The 18,532-nt window shown below is 41.8% G+C and overlaps 1 protein-coding gene across 1 annotated transcript in view; it reads left to right on the forward strand.

Moving 5' to 3' along the window:
* Positions 1-15,395, forward strand: part of Corin (corin) — a 29,645-nt gene extending 14,250 nt beyond the window's left edge. Inside the window, exons 4-11 of the mRNA XM_065233895.1 lie at positions 7-139; positions 202-573; positions 643-966; positions 1,026-1,212; positions 1,281-1,440; positions 1,561-1,684; positions 9,809-9,963; positions 10,051-15,395. Coding sequence (XP_065089967.1) covers positions 7-139; positions 202-573; positions 643-966; positions 1,026-1,212; positions 1,281-1,440; positions 1,561-1,684; positions 9,809-9,963; positions 10,051-10,251 — 1,656 coding nt within the window. The 3' untranslated portion in view covers positions 10,252-15,395. The remainder of the gene's footprint in view (positions 1-6; positions 140-201; positions 574-642; positions 967-1,025; positions 1,213-1,280; positions 1,441-1,560; positions 1,685-9,808; positions 9,964-10,050) is intronic.
* Positions 15,396-18,532: the final 3,137 nt, after the last annotated feature.

Here is an 18,532-nt window from a genome sequence, read left to right on the forward strand (position 1 = left end):
TTCCAGGAAATTGATCTTTTTGAGGCGCTGGTCGATGTCCAATGCTACGAGCTTGTTCCACTGTTCTTATGTTCCCTGTTTGTGCCTAAATGCGGTGTCACCGGGTCAACGGTGACTCCGTGTAAGAGTTTGTGTATGGGTAAGTGTGAAGCCAGATTCTTAGCGATTTTGTGTAATTTTAACGCTGATTGGTTCCTCCAGAAACTATGCGGCGGTGTAGCTTCTTTTTCGACGTTTTCGGATTGGAGCTGCCTGAATATCTGCGGTGTAGTTTGTTCAACGATGCGACTTCCGACCAGGATGAGTGCGTTGGGATGGCTGAGTTCAAGGAGGCCCAGCTTCGGGCGAGTCAACCTGTTAGTTGTCCGGGATTTTTTTGCGACAAGGATCGCTGCATACCGAATGATTGGCGATGTGATGGACACGTGGACTGTCAGGATCAGACGGATGAGTCACACTGTGATGTTTGTGGAGATAATGCGATTTACTGTGGTGAAGGACGCTGCATGAGCCAGAAGCACGTATGTGATGGCGTGGTAGATTGTCCGTACGGACAGGATGAGAGAAATTGCAGTAAGTTTGATGGTTTTGGGTTAGGTGCTTAGGTTTTGGTTAATCTTTAATGGCTTATCTATCTTTCAGTGCGGCTTAGTGAGCGTAATGGAGACTTGGGTCGAGGAACGCTGGAGGTGTACAAAGCTAATCTCAAACAATGGGCACCTGCTTGTGTGAAGAATTGGGATCCGGCTGCTTCACCGACTACGATTTGCTCAATGCTTGGATACAGTTCGGTGAATTCTAGCCGTACTACGATGCGTGGATCCAATCGAACCCTCGTTGGAACGAAGGATGCCTCATCCTTGTGGCGGATGCTTCAGAAAAAGAGTACTACCATGCTCAAAGAGTTCAACAGCTGCGATGGGAAGACGAGGTACCCAGTAGCAGAGTTGACATGCTCTAATTTCGGTAGGTTTTTACTTATTGATGATGACGTACAAGGTAGCATTTGTTATTGTCTATTGCAGCTTGTGGTAAAGTCCCGAACAAGAAACATCGCAAGCCTCAAACGCGAATAGTAGGTGGATCCACATCTAAGCCGGGAGATTGGCCTTTCATTGCGGCCATCCTTGGTGGACCGGAAGAAATCTTCTACTGTGCTGGCGTCTTGATTGCCGACCAATGGGTTCTGACAGCATCACATTGTATTGGGAAGTAAGTAACGTTAATCGATAACGTCAAAGCGCGAAAAGTTAAATTAATTGCAACCATTTCCTCATCAGTCACACCACGAGAAGTATCAGTGATTGGACAATTCAGCTCGGTATCACCAGACGTCGCTCACATTCATACTACGGCCAGAAGGTGAAGGTTAAGGCGGTGATTCCGCATCCCCAATACAATCTGCTCATCCCACACGACAACGATATTGCGCTGTTCCAGGTACTGTGCTGCAAGTCATGGCCGAAAATGTCTCTTTTATAAATGTTTCCCATAATGAAAAGCTTATTGGCTCACTCGCTGTCCTTTCTTTCATTCTATCTGCACTGTTCCGCCCCACAGCTTGCCACTCGGGTTGCCTTCCACGAGCATTTACTGCCGGTATGTCTTCCACCGCTGCACATCCACGATATGGCGCCCGGAACCAACTGCACCGTAGTAGGCTGGGGAAAACGAGAAGACAGCTGTAAGTATTCAACATCTTTATTTTATCCTTATTCCATGTACATATTAGCTATCCGGAGGGAGTGTCGGACGATAGAACCAACGCATCACAGTGTGCGATGAATGCATTTTAGTAGAGAAAATAATGCGGAAGAAATTTGTTTGTGTCTTGTTCGATACACTGGGAAAAGTTGGCCGGAACAAACAACCCTACTCCCATCCGGGAAATGCAAGATTATATTAGGGGCTGTTCATAAACTACGTAGACAGTTTTTTGGGATTCTTGACCCCCCCCCCCTGCGTAGACAATTTTCCATACAAAAATTTTAAAATTTATATGGGCCGTGGATAATTGTCAACCCCTCCTCTAAACTGTCTACGTAGTTTATGAACAGCCCCTTACAGATTTGATTAAAAAGTATTCAGACTTTGTAATGTTTTAACGCATGAACAGACTCTGTAATGTGGTTTATTGTAATGTTTATAATATAAGTTTGTTTTCAGAATGCACTATTGCTTGAAAATCATGCAAATATTCATTCTTGAAAATGGTGCTTGTACACTACAGTCTATTGTACCTAAGAACTGATATTATATTTGTTATAAGAACACTTGCAGAGGACGTAAGAAATCCACACTTACAGTTGATGTCCATGCCATTTGTTTTAAGTGTATCTTTAAAAGGTTTTGAAAACTTAATGCAGGTTCTGGAGATTTTCGCCGCCTTGTGAAAGAATTTCAAACTAAACAAACTTTTTTACCTATGTGAGCTGAACAACATTGCTCAAGACAGTTTCCTTCTTTCTGATCAGAGTCATGATCACATTATATTCCAAAAATGAACTTTTCTCTGCACACAAGCATCAACAACTGTTTCAATTTCAAACCAAAGTGGTTATCATCGAGTGCTTGGTTTAGTGACAAATATTTGAAAGAACCGAAGAAATACAGTTCGCTAAACATCAAGTTTCTTTACAATAAACAAAGCATTATTGATCTATAAATAAATTATTGACATAGGCATAGCTATGAGGTTAGGCTAGGGAGGGGGGACATGGCCTAAGCTGACAAGACATAAGCCATCGGGAGTATCTTAGTACTTTACTGGTAAAAGTCTTACCAATTATTTATCGATAAAATTTAAACAAGAAACATTTTAATATGTTTGTTCGACCAGCATCCTGAGAGTCGATCGTCGAGATTATCGCAAAAACATTTATTTCCTACGATGTGGGGGAGGTAGCTCATCGATTCTTCCGGTTCGCCTCCTAGCATCGTGCTATAAGGTACCAGGCGATAACCAGGGTAGTTGATCGATAGCTCGATGACGTCATTTCGTTGGCGTCTGCTATGGGAAATTCTCATAGCAGGCGTTGACGATGGGACGTTGTCGAGTTGTTGAATAGCAACTATCGTGGTAACTCACCGATTACCTGTCGATCTGCCAAATTTGGAAAGACGTCTGCATTGAATTGTCTCATATAATAATATTCCGCCCACTATATCACACGAAATTGCGAGTAGTTGAGTGGAATGGAGATAAGTTAAGCATTGGGTACAGGACCAAGTCTCCCCTGGGTGGTGCCAGAAGATGAGCGCAATAGAATCATCAAGTTGCCATAAGGCACGGAATGAGACTATTGCATGGCTGGGTAGTCAAAGTCTTCCATTCGTTAGTCATTTCAGGTGGATTAGAACAGGTTTAGGTTTAGGGTGGGCGTTGGCCAGATTTGGATTTTTCAGATATAATCCTAAATAGGACCTAGATTATTTAATACACTAGTAACCTCAACTTCTGTCACAATGTTTCATTGTGACTAATCAACACTCAATGGGTAAAATATCAAATTTGCGGTAAATTTGAAAAAAAGGGAGCTTGGAGTGTAGAGTGCACTGCCCACTGGACGATTCTGAAGCCTGACCAAGTGAGTGGGTTACGGGTTTATTTGATTGTACGTCATTTCCAAGTTATATATAGATACATTCATACCATTGGCATTTTGTATTTGAGATAAGACAGAAACAGGATGCGGAGGGCCCGCTTAGGGGGAGCGTAACCCATGTTATGGCTTCCATTTATTAAATAGTTCAGATAGGCTGGAAATGATAGGTTCATGGTGAGAAAATGTACCATATGGTGCCCGTTCACTGATCAAAATTAGATTCAAATCGTCAGGCCCTGCCCTGGAATAAGGGAATTGACGATGATTTGTCAAGTTTCATTTTGCATTTGCATATAATTGTAAGTTTAGGTTTGCTCTGGTAATTGTAAGATAGATAGTTTGCCTAAATTGAAACATTGAGTTAAACATGACGAATCATACCTCTAAAATAGTAGTAGTTACAGTGCCGCATTATCTAACTTTTGTTTAGTTTGTTTACATATAACTAATACTAATACCTCCTTGTTTTCTCTCTAATTTGTCTACTATGTCCCACCATCACGATGAGAGATGAGCTACCGTACATGGTACACGCTCCCAAAATAGTATGCCGCAAGTAAGTATATCACAGAGGCAACTAAAGATCCAGAAACAAAAACCGGAAACGCTGAACGGCAGATTGGTTTACAGTGGTCGACCAGGGTGTGTGCTGATAAATTACAAAATTACAATTACATCATTATTCCATACATCAGCTTGAATTACGTTGATCGATATTACATTTTTTGCTGTGCACTACACCACCGGAGCCAGCAAAGTTCAACAATCCATCGTTGCTTATGCCTTTGTTGTCGTTTGGAACCAGTTTTGCGAGGTAGGTGACGATTGTGCGTATTTCTCGCATAAATTTTGAAAAGGGCCTAGCCTGAACAATACGTAAAGAGCAAATTGAAACATTGTACGTCGCGTGAAAGTGGAACTTAATGAAGGCCTAAGTACTTTTTCGTAGTTTTTAGTTTTCGGATTTGAAAGTTCGTCGGTTACAGTGGCCTGCTTACTGAGCAGAAAAACGCGGTCCCAGGTCCTTACATATCAAAGAGATTTATAGTAAAATCGCTTGTGTATCGTGTATTTTGCGAAACTCGTTGTTGTCGTTGGTTCCGGGTTTGAATGGATACAAAAATTAGAGCAACGGTATTATGTGATATGAGGGGCTCGGTGGCCTTAGAGCAACCGTTTTTGCTTACTGAGCAGAACATCATGAGTCTAATCTCAGGCCCATCCACAATCAAGATTCGTCAATCGTTTTATTTGTTAATATGACTACATGGTAATAACAGCAACTCGGTGATTAAAAAGGTGCTCGTCTGCCTAGTGGCAAACGTTTTTGCTTACTGAGCAGAAGACCGTGGGTTTAATCCCAAGCTCCTTCGCGTTATATGATCGTTAGGACATCAATTCAGCTTATCGTTTACCAAAACGAACCCTGCTGCAAACCCAACCCTCTTATCCAACATCCCAGTGATTCCTCGTGGAAGTGCAGAGGTGTTCTCGGCTTCCATCAAAGCGAGTGTCATGTCAACACAATCCTTCCCATTCCTTTCTTGACCTGTGTTCGGGCGCGGCCGGCGCTGGTATTGCTTAATTTAAGATCACCAGTTTTTACACATTGAGGATGATTGCTAGTCCCAAGCATCGTCTATTGGTTCTCTGTGTAATTACAGCTGATCTGGCAATAACAGAGTAGCAACCGTGGGCGGTCAATCAAGCTCAAGCTCAAGCTCAAGCAAAACATTTATTTCCTACGATGACTCGTTTCTTCTTATTGTTCTTCTTCTTCTTATAATTAGTACTTTAACAAGGGGTAATCAACTATATTCTATGTGCCGAAACACAGCATGGCACACTGTTTGTCCCGTTGAGGCACACTTTGACAAGTAGAACACAAATAATATAAAATAAAACGGCATCAGCATGCACTTCTTATTTTTTAACTAAACATTTTGTACTGTCGTGGGTATCCAATTTCGTGGGTATTTCCAATTACAATAAAGTTTCAGAGTAGGATCTTCTGTTAGAAGTGAGCTACATTAACAATTTTCTGATGCATAATGAACAATAAAGTGAAACTAATGTTCTGCCCGACAACAACTCAGCAGCACGAGACTTCTTGAACTGTGTCTCAGAGTCGGCGCACTACTGGGCAAACTGGAGGGGCTACGCGGACGAAAAAGCACTCAAGCTTTCAATTAAACTGAAGCACAGCGCGGATCAATTTAAACATTGTATTTTCTCCAATTAACGATAGTGTGGATTGTGTGGTGTTGTGTTCGATTTTCTTGGCACATACCCTTGATGACGATGGTGACTACAACGACTGCAGACCAGCGAGCGCTCGCTGTGGTTCCGGAATGATCCTTAAAGGCCGGACTTGTCGACAAGATGGTGGTACCACCGCTCGGTGAAATTCCGGTACAATTCCGACAATGGCGGACGAAGCGAGGCTGTCCGAACGCCGGCTGTAGTGCGATGGCGGGTTGGTTTTACCGGGGCTGGTATAGCGGTTTGTGGAGATGGTTCCGATGCACAGGCGCTTCCTTCTGACGAAGCCGGTCGACGACGACAAAGCCGCCCTCTGTCGAACCGGGAAGAGAAATTCTCCTTGGCGTTTAGGGCCTTCAGCCCGAGAACGATGTCCTTTACGTTTAGGTCAAGGTAACTAAATGTCACCTAGACCGTAGCGTGCAATGGCGGTCCTTGACTCGCCAACCAGAAAACCATTTGATTGGTTGAAAAGAAAGGTCCTGAATCAGCTGAATTGGTGATTTACTCTTCACCTTGATTCACTACTCGCACTGTATTCTGTTAAAGTGTACTTCACAGACACTTCTGGTCTACACGCTCCCCTGAGATAAAGTGAACGATGTCCGTTCTCTAAGCATCGCAGAACCCTTCAGCGCATCACCCGTGACTCCGTGTCACCATTTTGCCGCGGCCATGCGCGCCTTATTCAGCAGTCGGCCGTTAAGCATGGCCGTATAGTCTGCCCAGTGGGTTTCACCGCAAGTGTTACACAAATTTATTTGAATGCTCGATCACATGGTGCATATTTAAAATATTGTATTGGACCTTTGTAACAGAACGGTTACAAAAGGAGAACACAAGTTTATCATAGGGGAGCCGACCAGATTCGAATCCCGGTCTTGCCGAGGATCCTCTGGGATGGCCCTGAATTTTTGCTTGGATATTCTTCTCAGTCATTCGTCTCATTTAGGATGGACTTCAATGGGATATTCACAGGACTTTATAGGGATGTCTATAGAAATATGAAAGGAGTCTCAGCATAGATGGGGGATGTCAATACGTTTTAATCTCAAATACATAAGCTCTTGAATCACGAATCGCCCACGTTCATCATCTGTGGATTGTGGATTGTGTGGATTGAGCGGAAAGTTCTCGAGTTCTATACAGACCTGGAAAAAGCGCTTCCGCAGAAATCTGCGCTAACCAAACATCCTATTTTCAATGACAGATCTTAAGGGGAGATGTTTGATAATTTCCCCCGATGGTACATTACGGTAGGAACCACAACTGCATCAGACCGTAGCTTGGTAGGCTTGAACGGTTGGTGGTGTGTAATTAATAGAAGAAAGCATCATAATCAGCGATACGATAGGCTTGGGTGATATCTTGAAGGACACACACTTTTGAGTCGATCAGATTATTTAAAACTGGTTCGACGATGTTGCTCCTAGGGTGAGATTGAACTCTCGGACGCTCAGGTTCTGATTTTACTTTATTTGGGGAGGATTTAAAAGGCAGAAATTCATCTTTTCACCTTTGTTTCTGTACACCTGCAAGAAATATACAGTTCAAAGGGACATCGAGCCAAAATCTTGTGGACGGGTTGAATTTGCTTCAACGTATAGGTTTTATGACTTCCAGTTTCTCTTCCACCACCCGCTATAATGAGAATGAAGGTGAATGTTTGCATGATCTGAGAAATTGATAAACATAATCACAAAAGTCATAGCATTCAGGGTTGCCAAACTCATGGAATATTGACACTTTGATAGGTACACTTTTATTGACCTTGATAGGCACGGCTTTCGGCACACCTCAATCACTCGGCACGAATGAAGGTGTGCAGAGTTGAGTAGCCCTAGTATTACAAGCTTATTGCATATCACATATGGGCTTATTGTTTGCTCTCAACTTAGTGTTCTAAAAACTCTTTCACCGTTATTAATCTGCTTGGAAGTCGATTTGGAGAAACTTGGTTCTGCCACCATGGCACCTAAGCGCAAAAGAAAAGGGCAATCTCTTGATCCCCCTTCTGATGAGATTCAATTGAGCAATCAATTTGATATGCTCACGAATGATCCATCATCCAGGCAAAATTCCATTAAACATTCCCGGCTTAATGCCAAAAAGGAAAAGGTCCCCCTATTTTTGTAACCACTTCTGATTTCCATGCTCTTTGCAAGGAACTATTGAACTTTGTTCAATTTAAGTTTTCACTTCAAATTGGCCGTCGGGGTGAATGCCGTGTATTGGTTGAAACCTTGGACGGATTCAAACGTCTTCTCAAGTACCTTACTGAGCAGTAACACACATTTTTTTACTTATGACACCAAAACTGAACGTCTGTTCATGGTTGTCTTGAAAAGTTTGCCCAGTGGTAATCCCTGGATCAAATGAAAGATGAATTGACTTAATTACTTGGAGTTGAGCCTGTCCAAGTGATCAAAATTAAAATCCCTTCCTGGCGATTCACGCAACGGGACCAACAATGATTAGGTCAATTCAAGTCTAGTGAACTAAACAACCTTAAGGCCTTAGAAAAAAAAGTGAAGTGGGAACGCTTCAGGCAGACTGGAGAAAAATGTCCAAAACCTCTCCCAGTGCCGTAAGTGCCAGGGATGGGGTCACGGAACCAAAAATTGCTACATGTCTGCTAAATGCATGAATTGTGGTGATTCCTCTCACGCTAAAGACGACTGTCCAGTGAAGGAAGATCCTAAAAAATTTAATTGTTCAAAATGTGGTAAAACCCACAAATCCAATTGTTGGGAATGTAACACACGCAAAGCAATCTCGTTCTAAGTGACAGGTAGGACACGCTCTACGTTCCCGAAATGGTTCATATTCCTCTGCTGATCAACTGACTTGATCAATTGACTTGCCCTGTCTAAACCCAGCTTTAGTTTTTTTCTACCGAGCTCGGCTGTGCAAATCTCGGCAAAAAAAAATTATACTGAGATCTCCCGTCCGAGACATGGCAATGGCCAAAGCGAATTTGTTTTGCGCGTGCTTTTTAAAATTCCCAAGCTGTGAACAAACTAATGTTTAACGATAACATCAAAATTTCAACCAGTGCAAAACAGCAAAATCCCGTAATATATCTTACAAAGTCTTCACCGGAGGCTATGATTCCGGATCTCCGGCTTTCGGGTTTCAACTGTAAACGATACCGGTCTGATGTGCGGCTAGAAAAACAAGAATCCTTTTTCAGGACTGTCCTGCACGTGGGCATAACTGACTGACTGGCAAACACCACCAGACGGACGACACCGGTAGCGACGAACGACCACCACCGCAAAAAGACATTCTTTCTTGGAAGCTCAACCCACTCCAGTGAGGCTTGTGCTGCTGCTACCATCATCGGCACTGGTTGCTACTGTATGGCGTGCCCGCGTAGCATTGCTGGTATGCTTTCCATCTGTATTTGCTTGTTATTTTTTAACCGGTCGATCGGAAGGGAACAGTCGAACTGTGCAGTGCTGGTTATGCCGGTAGTTACTCTAAGAAGAGAAACCCCAGTCAGATCGAAAAGTATATAGATGCTGACTGAAATCCAATTTCCGGCTGTACATATTCATTCTATTCTGGCGATTGGTATGGTTTTCACTGATTTCCTTCTCTTGGGTCGAATGTTTTATTTTGCTACTGCTACTCATACGGAAGTCCAGACAATGGTTAAACACCATTAGCTTTGATTGAAACGGATAGAACTCACTGTTTTGAGAGTGTAAACGGTGCAGTACAATTGTGTGGAGAAACCTTTTAACTGAATTAACTTTGTTTTAATCTGTGCTAAGTTGAAACATTTCAATGAAAATGTATTCAGTTGTACCATTTTTGTATGGGTATTCAAATCCAGCATTATTCCATTAATATGTTACCTGTGTAATCCGTTATCCCATCAAATCTTTCACAAGCTGAGTAATACTCCAAAATACGATATTAATTCTCTCTAACAGCTCTCCCCAATGGAGTGACCTATGAACCAGCTTTAAACGAAGTCAACGTACCCATACTGAGTCGTGACCAGTGCATCGAATGGCTGGAGAATCTGAACGTAACGGAGGGAATGATCTGCGCCGGCTACCAGGACGGAGGGCGAGATGCATGCCAGGTAATTGAAAATTAAAATCCTTTTATCGATGAACAGTAGAAAAAAAAAACGCAAATCACTGCAACAAACGTTAATCTTAATTTAAAGGGTGACTCTGGTGGACCGCTGCTGTGTCCGTATCCGACCGAGAAGGACCGCTGGTACGTTGGTGGTATCGTTTCGTGGGGTGTCCGCTGTGCCTCGCCCAAACTGCCCGGGGTGTATGCCAACGTGCCGAAATTCATTCCTTGGATATTGGCACAGATCAACAACCACTCGGTGCTGCAGACAGACACAATTGGCCGATAATTGGGAATCATTTGACGGTATCGATTTTCGGTTTACGCCTCGGAACGAGTTGAAAAGGGAACCACCGGTGGACAACGAATCAATGATGAGTTATGGGCCGATAAGCTTCTCGTCTGACGGGGCAGGCCATCGAACAACGTACAGGTGATATACATAATCAGCTAGGATGCGTTCACATTATATATCGTGGTAATCAATTACGCTAGCCCCGTATCAGTATAGTTAGAGATGCATTATGACAATAAGGAGCTCCGATTGATAAACATATCGATTACGGAGGTGAGAGAGGTGCGGGTGGTTAATTTGTTGAATATATCGGATGCGAATGTAAATGATGACAATAATACCAGCTTCAACTATTTGGATGAATATTTTCAAAACATAAAAGGTTTTCAAAAATGCCATCATTCATCTTACAGTACATTTGAACACATTAAAAAAAATCACTCGTTACGAACACCTGTAGGCAGTTACACCGACTATGAGCTTTTTAATGAATTCCAGCTTCGGCCAGCAATAAAAAAAAATATTCCTTTGAAATCAACGCAACTGTTAGTGACGAGAAGTTCAACCATGATTCTTCCATCCTTTTCCCATACATGCATACTCAAATCTATAAAGACTCATGTAATAGATGTGCGGATATGTGCAAAGTGTTGTATCCAAACGAGCATTTCCATACGATTTGACAGTCCATTAACATCAGCTGACATCCGTACATCTATTATTTACCCAACTCCCGGAGGTATGAACAGGAAAACACGACAGATGGAATGAAAGAACCAGTAGCGGTAGAAAAACAAATTGGTGTGGTGGTGGAATCACCTTTCAAACACCACCCCCGCAAAAGTTGAATCAAGGGAAAAGCGAAAACGATAGGGCTCATGATGTCACCGTGATGGAACGAAACAACGAGCGAACACGATTTCCAATAAAGACAAGTAGAACGCTCTATTTATCTTTTCACTTGGCTTTCCCACACGTGATGCCTGCCGAGAACGGCAGATGCACGATTTAAACACGAATGATTTGCAGTGTTTAATGAGTTGCATTGTCTGACTTTGAGCGTGATAGTGGTGAAACCATTATTAACCTGCAACCACTTTGCCATAAGCATTTGAAGTTCCATACCGGTTCCACTGTCACAGTCAGGCCTTGTCTGCGCGGGGTGGGAGGTGACACGCTGTCAATTGTGAAGTGACAATTGTCACTTCTAAATACTCAGGATCTTGAGATACAGCAGTACGTACATAATGTTTGCTTGCTCACTAGTGCCACCTAGTTGCAGAATTCAAAATTGATATATCCACCACCCAAAAGCCCTTGACATTCTGATCGACTTTGCCGAAGACATCACCCTTCTATATCATCAGGATCTAGAAGTGTAGCAGTACAACATATTTGCATGCTCACTAGCTCTGCCTAGTGGCAGAATTATGAATTGATATGTCCACTTCCCAGCAGTCTTTGGCCTCTTGGACAACTTTACCGAAGACATCACCTGTCTAAATAATCAGGATCATGAGATACAGCAGAAGGCAATAAAAAATGTGGCAGAATTCCGACATGATATGTCAACTTCCCAGCAGCCCTTGACCTCCTGATCAACTTTACGCAAAACGTTATCCTTCTATATAATCTGCATCTGGAGATACAGCAGTATAAAATATTTCCATGCTCACCACCACCGCCTAGCCGAATTCTTAGTTGATCTGTCCACGTTCCAGCCTCGTGATCAACTTTGCACAAGAAGCTATCCGTCGACATAATCTAGATACAGCAGTTCCGAATATGTACATGTGGGATGCTCAGTAGCTCTGCTTAGCGACATATTTCCGATCCCCTACACGAACTCGTATCGCTCTGCAACAACCAATTTATTATGCTATACCAATGTGGAATACCGGAATAAAGTAGATTCTGTAAACATCGATTTTTCGAAAGCGTTCGACGCTATTCCGCACATCTTTGCGGTGGATATGCTGAGACATATGGGTTTTCCTGATTAGAGAGCCGACTGCCCAACAAACATTGAATGTTAAATACGAGCTTATTCAGGCAAAAATAAGCTTCTTAAACTAAAAAGTGGCTTATTCAGCTGTTGATCAACTCAAATTGTTTGTTGGGTGGCTAAGGTCATACTTGACCGGTAAGAAAGCATTCGTTCAGGTGAACACTGGACGTTCGAGGACATTGTGGTAGTGGTAAGCGTGATTACCTCTCACCCCAGCAGGCCTGGGTTCAATTCCAGTCGGCGCCGCCGGGATGTTCTGAGGCATAACATCTCTGATCACGCCTTCCTTCGGATGGGAAGTAAAGCCGTTGGTCCCCGGTTCATGAGTTGATGGGTCGATAGGTAGGGTCCAGGTGTGCGAGCTGCCTTCCTGGCACGTCGGTAGCATTGGTGCTCAGCACGGAAAACAAGATCGACGGAAAAAACAAACCAAAGGAAAAAAAAAAAAGAAGTGTATATTGGACTGTATTGGTTTGCAGGCAGACATCGATGTCCTTCACGATGGGGCAAAGAAAACGGAATGTGTATGTAGTGAACATTAATAAATGCAAAGTGATCACTTTTAGCCGCTGCTATCTGCCGGTTAATCACCTTTACAAAATTGACGCCAGTGCTGCAAAATCTCGACAATACATGGCGAAATTCTGCTTTGGTCACTCATTTGAGCTAACAGTCATCGTCAAGGCAAACCATGTCAATTGTCAGTGACGAACTTGTGCAGATTTTTTATTAGCTAAATTTGAATCGAAATTAAATGACTTGAGCAAAACAATTACATGGATTGAACAAGCATCTACGTACTGAACTGCTTGGGTAACAATAATGTGACTCAGAATACACGAAATTACACTTTTTGTTACCAGGTGAATCCATTTCATTGACAAAAAAAAAATGAAATTGATTTTGAAAAAGATTTTTTCGAGGATCAAGTCTCTCAGTGACTATGTGAAAAACATTTTTTTTTTTCAATATCGCGCGAAAGTCTGTCAATGACAAATCTGATTGACGCTACTTCGTTGGACCACCGCAATGCATCACAATTCACCGACGTATATGCGCTAAAAGCATTGTTCTGTGTTTTCTGTGGCTAGAATACGCTTCTCCAATTTGGGCCCCAACAATACTTCTCAGTTTATTCGTATTGAGCGTGTGCAGAAATCTTTCATTCGCTTTGCTCTTCGGCATCTACTATGGAATGATCCTGTTCATCTCCCCGATTATCCGGAACAATGTCGACTAATTGATTAGGAACTACTCCCGACAAGACGGTTGGAATTGCAACGGCTGGTTGTATTTGACATGATCAAGAATAACGTGGATTGCTCGAACCTTCTCCTGCAAATACCTCTGAACGTTCCTCAGCGTCAGTTGCAGCACTCTGCACTCATTGCTGTTCCAGGCATAGCACGTGTTATGGCTATAACAATCCTCTCAGTTCCTGCATCAGAGCCTTCAACACCGTCTACGATGTTTTCGATTGTTTTGTGTCAAATGCTAACCGCTGAACCTTGAATGTACGTAGTCCTGCTCGTTTCTTGGCTTTCTGCACGAAACTTTTTGACAGGAGCCGTTTTTTTTCGCAACATCCCGAACGGAATAGTTGGGTTTGCATTTGAAGGCAGCAACCACTCGCTTGTGATCTTCAACGCAGTACGGAACACTTTTTCTTGCACTCACTTACTTCCGATCGACAGTTAAACGTTTTCCGAAACGCTTCATGACACAGTAGTAGATTGTTGGATTCCCAACATCTTTCCGATGGCTCGTTGCGAAAGATGTGGGTTGTTGAAAAATTTTCTCACGCACGCACGGTTTCTTTATTTTCAAAACTACTAAAAATTGCACAGTTAAGCTCACGCAGTGTAAACAATACAAGCTGAGGCCATCTCAACCCAAAATTTAATTAGAATTAACCCAAAGGGCAAAATTTTACAGCTTTTTTTAAAGTGATGCAATTTAACTGTGGACACCCTTTAAGGTATTAGGATGCAAATTTCGTCCTTTTCTTCTTTTTTAATCAACTCCAGAATAAAACCTGACTGGTTTCAACTCTTGACAAAATATACAGTTAATATGATGCAGGCCTTTGATCATCTGATGGTCTCTGGAAAAAATCTGATCAACCTGCTATTTATGATACGAGAATATCTAACAGGCATGATTTATTGATCAGTATAACAAGGTCTTTGGAATAATATCTGAGCCACCTGCAATGATATGAGGGAATATCTGAGAAAAGAGATTTGAATTTTCGGATAGCTGGATATCTTCAGGTATCATACCTGATCATTCTGATGTCTTTGAAAAATATTTAGAGGAATTTATGGAGGCCTCTGATCACCTGATCTTTGGAATATCTTCTGAGTAACCTGGTATTATGAGAGAATATCTGAAAGACGTGATTTGAATTGTTGAACAGTTGATTTTGTAGAATTTTTATACAACAACGGACCCCAGTTAACGATAGCAAGGATCTGTGTTCCAGGTACCATTCTGGATGTGGCCAAAATTTGACATGTGCCAAAATCTATCATGCGAAACCACATTGGCTAGAACTGGTCATGTTCCAGTGGCTAAAATCTGACAACTCAAATCCCATGAGACAACAAGATCAATGGTTATGTTGTTTAAATGATTATGTTATATTACAAGTTCAGGAAGTTTTCTCTGCTTGCAAACTAAACAAAAACGCCTCTTCATTCACGCCTCTTCGCCGCCGCGAATAAATTGTGCCAGTAGGGGAGCATTTACGATGGTGGCTATCAAAATAGCACAGTTTAAACTTCAATTCAATCCAGAATATTGTATAACTGTATAAGCGACTTGTTACAGAAAACAACAATTTTTAAATTGGTGCCAAAAACATCCTTGGACTGGTGTTTTTTTACAGTAATTATAATTATCGTGAAATAACCATGGATGGATTTACTACAACATTCTTTAGGGAGTCTAACCACTTGCCCAGGGATACCTGCAACATGTCTGTGATATATTATAGTCTTTGGATACATACTAACCTGAACACGTTCTGTCCATATCTCCACAACGCAACCAGTTGACCGATTCATAAAATCTACACACTTAAATTTTTTCGCCGAGATTCCAACAGCCGAGTAGTTCTGCAATTTATTTTGCTGAGATTTAGTAAAACAATTGCCGAGACTCAGCTAACAAATATCATTTTTCTGAGAAATCAGCTAACAAACAGATATTTTGCAGATATATCAGCGAAAGTAAATTCCGAGGTAATCGGCTGTTGGAGATTTTACCGAGCTAGATTAAGTGTGTAGTCTATAGTACATATACCATTAATTTGGTCCTTATTGTATAATTATGTGCAGTGGATGGTAAGAAACACGTCTTCTAACATTTTAAAGTACGAAACCATGCCGGCGTATCAAAAATTTTAGCGACGGCATTTTAGAAATCGGCGGTAGTGGCGTGTGAAAAGTGCCAGCGGCGGCGGCGTGGCACGGCGGCGCACAGTTCTAGATATACTTCTATTTCCCCTTCTCCATCATCTTTCGTCTTCTAGGTTTTTTACGCTTCGAGCGTTTTGTCGGCTCTCACAACTTGGTGTTCATGAAGCACTTCCGTCCTACAGTTATTAATTGAGAGCCTCAGTTTGTTTATAAAGACTGTCCTCGAAAAAATGCAACAGATAAAAATGATCACATAAAATTCATTTAAGTCGGATATTTTTGAAGCTCGCAGGGAATAAATAAACACATATTACCTATGTTTTTGCAAAGTTGGTTTATTCAACCTCCTCTCCTCAACCTCCTTAATGCCCGCATCTTGGACTTAAAGCTACGAATCAAATCCTTTGCAACACTTGCGCCATCTTCCTTACACACTTTCATCCACTCTTTCTTCAAATCCTTGTCGTTTTTGAAGACCTTCCCTGTTTTTCGGAGCTCGCCCAGAATTTTTCTATTGTGTGAAGTTCTGGCGACTTTGGTTGATTTGCCTCCTTCGGTACAAAAACAACATCGTTGGCTTCGTACAACTTCATCACCGGTTTCACGTAATGGCACGATGCTACATGCGGCCAAAATAGAGTGTCACCTTCGTGGGACCGGAGAAAGGACAGTAGGCGCTTCTGCAGGCATTCTTCTTTATATATTTGGCCGTTGTCATTATGTACGGTTTGCTGAATTTGCCGCACCCACAGATCGCCTTCCACACTAAGCAAACTTGTCGACCGGAACTTCTCCGGAACATCCAGGCGAGACTTGCCGGGGATCTTTCCCAAACAACCAGAAGTCATATAACAATGTACAGACAGTGTCGTAAATTGCTACAGTTTAAGTCTAAATTGCATATAAGAATGGCATACCTCGTATTATGTTTAAGTAAAATCGTATAGAATGCAAATTTCCAACTTAAATGCGATGACTCATTTTTCCGTCGTACTGTATCACAAATTAAATCGGATTTCATCGTAAGACTTTTCAGAATGAATTTGTTATTACAGATCAAATCGTATATGATGTTGAATCAACTCGTTTAAAATTAAATTGAAATATGCACGTATATAGCCTCCACTTTTGTACGTATAAGCCATTTTTTTGCATTCTATACGAATTATTTGTTTTTTTTTATATATGTTTGTACATCACGAAAATAACTTTGAATATACGTGAATTCTGGTTGTCTGAGTTTTGGCGTCGACTTTAATGTACATCTCGTCGTCCATTACGATTCATTTCAGCTGCACCAACCACTCGCGATACAGCTTCCTGGCGCGGGATTTGGCCACCGTATTATGTTTATCGGTTCGGTGAGGTGCCTTCCTTACCTTGAAGATATGAAGTCCGGCCCGCTTGATTATCTGCTGAACGAACCAGACGGAAGAATTGACCTTCTTGGCCACGTCTCGAATCGAAAGATTCGGATTACATTGAAGTCATCCCTCACCTTCCTTCCGTTCACGGGGTCGGTCGTCTTGACTTTATTTCCGTTGCCAGCTCGCCGATGGGATTCCTTGAACGATTGTACCACACGGGACACGGTCGAATTGTTGATTCCAAACTGTTTCGCGATCCATCTGTAGGACTAGCCTGAATTTTCCACGATAGCTCCCATATTTTTTTGTCGAAGCATTTCTTGCTTGAAAGCCATCTCGATAACCACTTGACAGATTGTGACAAGATTTGCACATGTAAACATACCATGCCTTTACTGACTAGGCTATCTGAGGCCCCTTCTTCATCATTCATCCAACGTTTCCCTTCATACCTGAACACACAAGCAATTTTTCCTCTTATATTGGCCACCGTGAAGTTATAATGCTTCTCACTAAGGCGACTCTATAGTAGGAGTGCATCGTGTGAATTTCCACTCTGATGGGTTAAGAAAGGAAAGCAAACTTGATACTATCCGCATCAAAAAGTACCAGTAGGATACGAAACTAATATTCCGGAAGCCATGAATTAAAAGACCTCCTTCCTGTCCAAGCAGAGGGGTGTGTCACTTTCAACATACACACACACAGAGACATTGCATTATTGCCAGTCAATTGACGACCATCATACAATGTCTCGTCTACCTACTCATCCCATTGACCGTGGGCCACGTGTTTACACTTGTCCAGCTTCTCAGATAAAAGCTTTCCATTTACCATTTTTATTTTCTTCAATTCATCTGCGTAAAGCTCTTTTGAAAACCAAAAAAAAATTGAAGATGAATTTTCTGAACTACTGGTACGACTTACATTCTCCTGAGAGAAGTGGAATTAGTGCGATGAAAAAACAATATCTTGTCATTTACAGAGTGATTTATGGTGGAACAAATGCTGGCTGAAGCTGTCAAATCATTACTACGCCTAATAAACAAATGAGCTTTTGTCAAAGAAATAGGTAATTTCATTAGAAACATATCATCTGCAATGAATAATATCAACAATTTTGACACACAAATTTAGAAAACCAAACAAAGGACATTTGATTACAATTTTGAATGATGAGCGGCATAAATTGACAATAATCAATTACTAAATGGAAAAGAGTGATTTTAATTCGAATTGTTAGCTAAACGGAGTGAACTTAAACATTTGGTTTGCATTTAGTTTAAATAAAAGTTGAATGTGTTTGCCTCTGCTACCGAAAGGAAACTAATGACAATAAACAAACCGAGCACAAACGTTGAAACGAAGCACATTTTACTCGAAATGTAATAGAATATTTTTGCAAAGGATGGATGCTATACCGACTAGGAAACGAACGGGATATCAGAAGGACGGCCGGCCCGATCCAAGATGCCAAG

Source organism: Ochlerotatus camptorhynchus, unplaced genomic scaffold, assembly GCF_037179485.1.
Source record: "Ochlerotatus camptorhynchus isolate MF236.1 unplaced genomic scaffold, CSIRO-AGI_Acam_v1.1 ptg000423l, whole genome shotgun sequence".
In the NCBI taxonomy this organism is placed as follows: Eukaryota; Metazoa; Arthropoda; class Insecta; order Diptera; family Culicidae; genus Ochlerotatus; species Ochlerotatus camptorhynchus.